A 9,556-nucleotide genomic window follows, 5' to 3' on the forward strand; every position below is an offset into this window, starting at 1 on the left:
TGGGTAGATGGGTGGATGGATAGATGGATGGGTGAGTGGATGGATCGCTGGGTGGATGGGTGGATAGAAGGGTGGATGGGTGGGTGGATTGATGGATGATGGATGGGTGAATGGATGGATAGATGGGTGGATGGGTGGGTGGGTGGGTGGGTGGGTGGATAAATGGGTGGATGGGTGGGTGGGTGGATGGGTGGGTGGATGGGTGGATAGATGGGTGGATGGGTGGGTGGGTGGATGAATGGATGGATGGATGGGTGGATTGGTGGACGGGCAGATGGGTAAAACTCATGCCTCATGAAGAGTCAGAGGGTAGCATGTTTAAATTGTCAGGTTTATTATGCATCCATGTATCAATACATCCATCTAATAAACTGCACTTATACCCCTGAAATTTACTTAACCGGGAGTGCTAGTGCATGCCCGTAATCCCAGCTACTCCGAGGCTGAGATGGGATAATTGCTTGAAGCCAGAAGGCAGAGGTTACAGTGAGCCAAGATCATGCCATTGCACTCCAGCCTGGGAAACAGAGTGAGGATCCATCTCAAAAAATAAAAATTACACCAAAAAAAATGAGTTAAATTGAGGGCAGAGGTGTATAATGGTTTGGAATGAAAGTAAACCTTAGCTTTAGTAAACTTTGTTGAAGATGATAAGAACTGACCAGGTGTAACAGAATTAGACCAAAAAAATGTATTCAATATTTTGGATTTTGTCAGCTGGTCTTGGTGGCTCATGCCTGTAATCCCAGAACTTTGGGAGGCCAAGATGGAAGGATTGTTTGAGCCCAGGAGTTTGAAATCAGCCTTGGCAACATGGTGAAATCTTATCTCCACAAAAAATAAAAAGTAGCCGGGTGTGGTGACATGCACCTGTGGTCCCAGCTAATCAGAAGGCTGAGGTGGGAGGATGGCTTGAGCCTAGGAGGTCAAGGCTACAGTGAGCCATAGTGTTGCCTCTGCACTCCAGCTTGGACAACAGACAGAGAGAAAGACCTTGTCTCAAAAAAATACTTTTGTTAATTTTTTTTTAATTTTGTGAATTAAAAATTGTGGAAATTTGGGGGAAAAAATCCTCTGAGATGCCATGAGTTTGGGGGAAATTCTAATATGCTTCCAGATATGATTTTTCCCCTTTGCAAAGTTGGTGTGAGGGGTTACATCCACCTCATCATCAGCTCCTCCCCACCTCCAAATTGGGGTAGAAGAGCCTGGGCAAGGCGAGGTGGCTCACACCTGTAGTCCCAGCCCTTTGGGATGCTGAGGAGGGTGGATCACTGGGCTTGAGGCCAGAAGTTCGAGACCAGCCTGGCCAACATGATGAAACCCTGTCTCTACTAAAAATACAAAAATTAGCTGGGCGTTGTGACGCATGCTTGTGGTCCCAGCTACTGGGGAGGCTGAGGCAGGAGAATGGCTTGAACCCGGGAGACGGAAGTTGCAGTGAGCTGAGATCATGACACAGCACTCCAGCCTGGTCAACACAGCAAGACTCTGTCTCAAAAAAAAAAAAAAATTGGGGTGGAAGGGACATCTTCCCCTCTGTGGGAAAGGAGGAGGAGGTCAGCAGGATGTTTTGAGTGGAAAAAGGGGAAGGGAGGAGGTGAGCCATGCCAGCAGGGTGGAGGTTACAGGTGGGGAGCGGGGGTCCCAGGTACCTCACCTTTCGGTCCAAGTTGAGGGGTTTCCCCACAAGTGGCAGAGTGATGAGCTTCTTGGTACCCTGGCTCCAGGTCCCTAAGAAGAAGTCGGCCAGGACTCCGTGCCTCTCGGCTCTCTCAGACCCCGACAGGTAGCGCTCACGGACAACCTGGACCAGCTGTCTACAGAGAGGGTATACCGGCTGATGGACCTGGAGACCCATCGAGCTCAAAGGTGGCTGCCTGACTTCCTGGAGGCAGTTCCCAAATGCCAAGCCATCTTAAACCAACCTGTGGACCACCTGTGCTATTTGATATGTAACATCGATCTCTAAATTGGTCCATGTTTTCTTTTTCCTTACATAAATTTACCTTCAAAGAGGAACCTTTGGGCTCCTCCAAAATTTTAACATAAAATAACTTACCACATGACCCAGCGGATCCACTCCTGGGTATATACCCAGAAGAATCAAATAAACAGGTGTTCAGGCTGGGCGCAGTGGCTCATACCTGTAATCCCAGTACTTTGGGAAGCTGAGACAGGCAGAGCACCTGAGATCAGGAGTTCAAGACCAGCCTGGCCAACATGGTGAAACCCTGTCTCTACTAAAAAAAAACAAAAACAAAAATTAGCCTGGCATGGTGGTGGGCACCTGTAATCCCAGCTACTCAGGAGGTTGAAGCAAGAGAATCACTCCTCCCAGGTGGAGGTTGCAGTAAGCCCAGATTGTGACACTGCACTCCAGCCTGGGTGACAGAGATAGACTCCAAAAAAAAAAAAGAAAAGAAAAGGAGGAAGGAAGGAAGAGAGAGAGAGAGAGAGACGAAAGAAAGAAAGAGAGAGAGAGAGAGAGAGAGAGACGAAAGAAAGAAAGAGAGAGAGAGAAAAGAAGAAAGAAAGAAAGAAAGAAAGAAAAAGAGAGAGAAAGGGAGGGAGGAGGAGGGAGAGAGAGAGAGAGAAAGAAGGAAGGAAGGAAGGAAGGAAGGAAGGAAGGAAGGAAGGAAGGAAGGAAGGAAGGAAGGAAAGAAAGAGAAAAAGAAAGAAAAGAAAGAGAAAGAAAGAAAGAGAGAAAGAAAGAAAGAAAGAAAGAGAAAGAGAGAAAGAGAGGAAGAGAGAAAGAGAGAGAAAAGAAGAAAGAAAGAAAGAAAGAAAAAGAGAAAGGGAGGGAGGAGGAGGGAGGGAGGGAGGGAGAGGGAGAGAGAGAGAGAGAAAAAAGGAAGGGAGGAAGGAAGAAATGAAGGAAGGAAGGAAAGAAAGAGAAAAAGAAAGAAAGAAAGAGAGGAAGAAAAGGAGGGAGGAAGGGCGGGAGGGAGGGAGAAAAGAAAGAAAGAGAGAGAAAGCAAGCAGGCAAGAAAGAAAGAGGGGGAGGAGGGAGGGAGGAAGGAAGGAAGGAAGAATAAGAAGGAAGGTGTTCAAACAAAAAACTTACACATGCATGTTCACAACAGCAAAAACATGGAAGCAACGCAAGAGTCCATCCATACAATGAAATGTTATGTGGCCACGAAAAGGAACGAAGCACTGATCCCTGCTACGATGTGGATGAACTTCGAAAACATGATGCTGAGTGAAAGAAGCCAGACACGAAAGGCCACACGGTGTGTAATTCCATTGATCTGAAATGTCCAGAACAGCCAAATCCATAGAGACAGGGAGCAGATTAGTGGCTGCCAGGGGCTGGGGGAGGGGAGTGCGGAGTAACTGCTGATGGGGACAGGCTCTCCTTTTGGGGGGATGGAAATGTTCTAGAACTAGGCAGAGGTGAGGGTGCAACATTGTGAGTGTACTAAAATACCACTTAATCGTCCACTTTAAAATGATGAATTCTGGCTAGGTGCAGTGGCTCACACCTGTAACCCCAGCACTTTTGGAGGCCGAGGCAGGCAGATCACCTGAGGTAAGGAGTTCAAGACCAGTCTGGCCAATATGGTGAAACCCCGTCTCTACTAAAAATACAAAAATTAGCCAGGCTCAGTGGTTCATGCCTGTAATCCCAGCTACTCAGGAGCCTGAGGCAGGAGAATCACTTGAACCCAGGAGACGGAGGGTGCAGTGAGCTGAGATTACACCACTGCACTCCAACCTGAGTGACAGAGCAAGATTCCATCTCAAAAAAATAATAAAATAAAATGTGGTGAATTGGCCAGGCATGGTGGCTCATACCTGTAATCCCAGCACTTTGGGAGACCAAGGTGGGTATGCCTCTTGAGCCCAGGATTTTGAGACCCCGCCTGGGCGATGTGGTGAGACCCCATCTCTAAAAAAATTTTTTTTAATTAGCCAGGCATGGTGGTGCATGCCTGTAGTCCCAGCTACTCTGGAGGCTGAGGTGGGAGGGTCACTTGAGCCCAGGAGTTTGAGGCTGCAGTGAGCCGAGATGACACCACTGTACTCCAGCCTGGGTGAGACCCTGTCTCAAAAAAAAAAGAAAATCAAAATAAAATAAAATAATGTGATGCATTTTACATCATGTGAACTTCACCTATTTTTGTTTTGTTTAGTTTGAAACAAGATCTCACTCTGTGACCTAGGCTGGAGTGCAGTGATGCAATCATGGTTCACTGTAGCCTCAAACTCCTGGGGCTCAAGTGATCCTCCCACCTCAGCCTCCCAAGTAGCTGGGACCACAAGTGTGTACCATCATACCTACCTAATTTTCTTACATTTTTTGTAGAGATGGGGGCCCCACTATATTGCCCAGGCTGGCCTCCAACTCCTGGCCTCCAGCAATCCTCCCGCCCTGGACCCCCAAAATGCTGGGATTATAGGCGTGAGCCACTGCGTCCAGCCTCAACTCAATTTTAAAAATAAGTGAATTGTGCCAGTGTTCGAATTGGACTTGATTCCCTGGGAATGTGGAGTGAAGGATCTGGTTCTGAGAAGACCCCCCCACCAGCGAGTTCTCATTCTCGAGGTCCTACCCAGGCAGTGTTGCTGCCACTTCTGCCTGGACCTACCTGTGGGCAATGGCCAGGAGGGTGGAGCCATCCACGGGCCGCCGAGCCAAGCAGTATCCCAGATCCCGACGAAGCCGCACCCACAGCAGGGGTGGGAATCGCAGCAGTTCCTTGCTGGGCGGGGTCCAGTCCCGGTACACAGCCTGCAGGACCTCGTCATCCAAGGACAGGACATCCTTCAGCTCTGCCTCCGAGAGACCGTGCCTGGGAGGAGGGGTGGGGCTTTGAGGCACATCTCTGGTATTCTGCATTTGGAGGTTGCAGAAACCAAGAGAGGGAGGGTTACGGCCACCTGCGCGGCGTGCAGAGCATCACCTGGGATCAGCATTTGGACAGCGCCCACAAGGGCCCAGGCCGGGTCAGGGCAGTACCCACCAAGGAAGACCTTTTCCGATCTTTTCCTCCACACGCACACCTACAGAACCACAAAACGCCCGCTCCTCAACCTCAAAGCAGTCTGAGACAGACAGCGTAGCGAGGGAAGGACGAGGTAACTCAAGGAAAATGATGCAGAAGCCAACTGCACCCACCCCACCCTAGCCTGGCCCACCAAGGTGTGTCTTTAATTAGGATAAGTGGGATGGGCTTGGTGGCTCATGCCTGTAATCCCTGCACTTTGGGAGGCTGAGGCAGGAGGGTCGCTTGAGGCCAGAGTTCAAGACCAGCCTAGACAACACAGGGAGACCCCATCTCTACAAAAAATTTAAAAATTAGCTGGGCCATGGGAGCACACGCCTGTAGTCCCTGCTACTCGGGAGGCTGAGGTGGGAGCATCGCTTGAGCCCAGGAGGTTGAGGCTGCAGTAAGCTGTGATTGCACCACTGCACTCCAGCCTGGGCAAAAGAGTGAGACCCCGTCTCTAAAATAAATACATAAATAAATTAACAAATGAATAAAAATAAGGTTAAACTAGCTAAAAATTAATACAATTTAAGATTCAGTTTCTGGGTTGCATGAACCGCCTTGCAAGCGTTCCATGGTTTTCATGGCTTGTAGTTACGATGGGATACCCGACACTGTACTCTTTGAAAACATTTTCATTTTGTTGTTGTTGTGGTTGTTATACTATCTTGGCTCACTGCAACCTCTGCCTCCTAGGTTCAGGCGATTCTCCTGCCTCAGCCTCCCGAGTAGCTGGGACTACAGGTGTGCACCACACGCCTGACTAATTTTTGCATTTTTTGTAGAGATGGGGTCTCCCTGTGTTGGCCAGGCTGCTGTCCAACTCCTGACCTCAGGTGATCTGCCCGCCTCAGCCTCTCAAAGTGTTAGGATTACAGGCGTGAGCCACTACACTTGGCCTGCAAATGGCTCTATAATATGGTATCAGAGAGAACCCAGAAGATGTGCCCGTGGTCATGGGAGAACCACTGGGTTGAGAGGCCATCCTCATCCCTGAAGACGCCTTCTAAGCAATGCGAACCCCAGGGCAGGCACCTCACTTGGCACCCCCACGGGACCCGCCTAGCCTGAATTGCAAAACAGGGCTGTACATGGTCACCCAGGCTTGCATTTGATCCTGGATGAGAGACCTTGGCAAGTAATGTACCTCCTCTTTGCCTCAATTTCCTCATCTGCCAAAAGCAAAACTGTTGAGGGCTAAGAAGATAATGCACAAGTTTCCCTTATTCTGGGCTCTTATTCCAGCGAGCATGACCTCATTGAGGCTTCCAGCAGCCTTGGGGGATGGATGCTTCTCCCAATCAGCCCCTCTGTGCAGGGCAGGAAGTGAGGCTCCCAGAGGGCACAGGGCATGCCTGAGTACAGAGTTTATTGGGCTTGCGCTGTTGATGTTTGGGGTCAGATCATTTTTTTAGGGTGGGGACAGTCCTACAACACTGCTGTGTTGTAGAACAGCAGTCTCCAATCTTTCTGGAACCAGGATCGGTTGCTTGGAAGACAATTTTTTTTCCATGGACTGTGGTGGGGATGATGGTTTTGGGATGATCAAGTGCATTACCTTTATTGTATATTTTTTATTACATTGTAATATATATAGAAATAATTATACAACTCCCAATCATGTAGAATTAGTGGGAGCCTTGGGCTTGTTTTCCTGCAACTAGATGGTCCCATCTGGAGGTGATGGGAGAGAGTGACAAGTCATCAGGCTCAGATTCTCATAAGTCCTGAGCAACCCAGATTACTCATATGCACAGTTCCCAATAGGATTTGAGCTCCTATGAGAATCGAATGACGCTGCTGACCTGACAGGAGGTGGAGCTCAGGCGGTAAAGGGAGCGATGAGGAGCGGCGAGGAGTGGCTACAGATAGATGAAGATGCACCTGCTTGCCCCCTGCTCACCTCCTGCTGTGCAGCCTGGTTCCTAATAGGCCATGGACTGGTACTGGTACTGGGGGTTGGGTTGGGGACCCCTGTTGTAGGATGTGTAGCACCCTCCACCCAAGCCCCCACACGCTAGATGCTGGTAGCATGACAGATAGACAGACAGATGTGCAGATAGGCATGTAGATTATAGATAGACAGGATGGAAGGATAGATGGAATTTAGAGAGAATGGATGAAAGATCAATATGATCAATATGATGGATAGACGGATGAAAGATAGAGATGATGGATGCATGGTTGGATGGAAGGTTCAAAGGATGGATGGATATAAGATAGATTATAGAGAGATAGATATAAATAAGAGATAGAACAATAGACATGGAGATAAACAAAGATAAACAGATTATAAATAAATAGATACAGATGGGCAGATAGGTATATAGTTGACCCCTGAATAACACAGGTTTGAACTGCACGAATCCACTTATATGTGAATTTTCTTTCACCTGGGCTGTCTCTGAGACAGCAAGACCAAGGCCCCCTCTCCTTCTCCTCCTCTGCCTACTCAACATGAAGGTGAGAAGGATGAAGGCCTTTGTGATGATCCACTTCCACTTCATGAGTAGTAAATGTGTTTTTCTTCCTTATTTTTTCTTTTTTTGAGACAGAGTCTCGCTCTGTTGCCCAGGTTCGAGTGCAATGGCATGATCTCAGCTCACTGCAACCTCTGCCTCTTGGGTTCAAGCAATTCTTATATTCAGCCTCCCAAATAGCTGGAATTACAAGCATGGGCCACTGTGCCCCAGTCCCCTTTATGATTTTCCTACTATCATTTTCTTTTCTCTATCTTGCTTTATGTAGGAATAGAGTCTGTAATACATAAAACATGAAAGACACATTCATCAACCATTTATGTTACTGGTAAGGCTTCTGGTCAACAGCAGGCTATTAGCAGTTAAGTTTTGGGGGAGTCAAAAGTTATGCATCAGTTTTGAGCTATGTTGGGAGATATTTGGTTCCCCTAACCTCCAGGTTGTTCAAGAGCCAACAGAGACAGATTACAGGTCAGGCATGGTGGCTCATGTCTATAATCTCAGCACTTTTGGAGGCCCTGGGAGGATTGCTTGAGCCCAGGAGTTTGCGACCAGCCTGGGCAACATAGTGAAACCCTGTCTCTACTAAATAAATAATTAAATAAATAAATAAGGCTGGGTGTGATGGCTTATTTCCGTTATCCTAGCACTTTGGGAGGCCAAGGTGGGTAGATTACTTGAGGCCAGGAGTTTGAGACCAGCCTGGCCAACATGGCAAAACTCTGTCTCCACTAAAAATAAAAAATTAGCCAGGCATATGGTGCACGCCTATAATCCCACCTACTTGGGAGGCTCCAACATGAGAACCACTTGAACCCAGGAGGCTGCAGCCTAGGCAACAGAGCGAGACTCGTCTCAAAGAAAAAAAAAGAAGAGTAAATAGATAACTAGGCGTGGTGGTGTGCACCTGTGGTCTCAGCTATTCAGAGGGGGCTGAGATAAGAGGATCGCTTGAGCCCAAGAAGCCAAGACTGTGGTGAGCTGTGATCGAGTCACTGAACTCTAGCCTGGGTAACAGAGAGTGAGACTCTGTCTCAAAAAAAATAAATAAATAAGAGAGAGAGAGAGTGCTCGAGAGATAGTAAAGATAGACGGGATCAATATAGATGAGCAATAGAGAGATAGATACAGAGATTGATTGATTACAAATGAATAGATGGATAGAGAGAGAGATGATAATTTAAATAGGTGGATAGATTAAAATGGTGTATTTGTAGCTATGGGATAAATATAGAGTTAGATAGGTCGAGATAGATGTTAGAGAGATACAATGATAGATTACTAGAGGTAACAGCTAGACAGAGATAGAGATGATACTTATTTATTGATGGGACATAGAGAAATATATAGAGATAGACATGATATAGATAGATATGATGGATGGGTAGATGAATGGATGACTGAAGATAGAGATGATGAATGCAAGGAAGGTAGAGATGATGGGTGGATGGATGGATGAAAAATAGAGATGATGGATGGAAGGAAGATAGATGGATGGATGATGGAAGATAGAGATGATGGGTAGATGGATGGATGATGGAAGATAGAGATGATGGGTGGATGGATGGATGGAAAACAGAGTTGATGGGTAGATGAATGGATGAATTGATGGATGGAAGATAGAGATGATGGGTGGAAGAAAGAATAGAGTGGATGGATAGACGGATGGATAAATGGATGATAGAGATAATGGATGGAAGGAAGATCGAGATAATGGGTGGATGGATGGATGGAAGATAAAGATGATGGGTAGATGGATGGATGGATAGATGGATGGAAGATAGAGATGATGGGTGGCTAGATGGATGGATGGATGGAAGACAGAGATGATGGATGGATGGATGGATGGATAGAAGATAGAGATGATGGGTGGATGGATGGATAGATGGATGGATGGAAGTTAGAGATGGGTGGATGGATGGACAGATAGATGGATGGAAGGAAGATAGAGATGATGGGTGGATGGATGGATGGAAGATAGAGATGATGGGTGGGTAGATGGATGGAAGGAAGATAGAGATGATGGGTAGATGGACGGATGATGGAAGATAGAGATGGTGGGTGGGTGGATGGATGGAT

General features: G+C 47.3%; 1 protein-coding gene across 7 annotated transcripts in view; it reads right to left on the reverse strand.

Annotated features, from left to right (window-relative positions):
- NWD1 (NACHT and WD repeat domain containing 1) overlaps positions 1-9,556 on the reverse strand; it is an 85,264-nt gene that overhangs the window by 46,639 nt on the left and 29,069 nt on the right. For all 7 annotated transcript variants that reach the window (XM_032268664.1, XM_032268663.1, XM_032268665.1 and 4 more), the window contains 2 exons: positions 4,596-4,799; positions 1,661-1,820 (listed from right to left, as the gene is read on the reverse strand). In XM_032268664.1, coding sequence (XP_032124555.1) covers positions 1,661-1,820; positions 4,596-4,799 — 364 coding nt within the window. The remainder of the gene's footprint in view (positions 1-1,660; positions 1,821-4,595; positions 4,800-9,556) is intronic.

This window comes from Sapajus apella, unplaced genomic scaffold (genome assembly GCF_009761245.1).
Source record: "Sapajus apella isolate SASKATOON/1434 unplaced genomic scaffold, GSC_monkey_1.0 scaffold185, whole genome shotgun sequence".
In the NCBI taxonomy this organism is placed as follows: domain Eukaryota; kingdom Metazoa; phylum Chordata; class Mammalia; order Primates; family Cebidae; genus Sapajus; species Sapajus apella.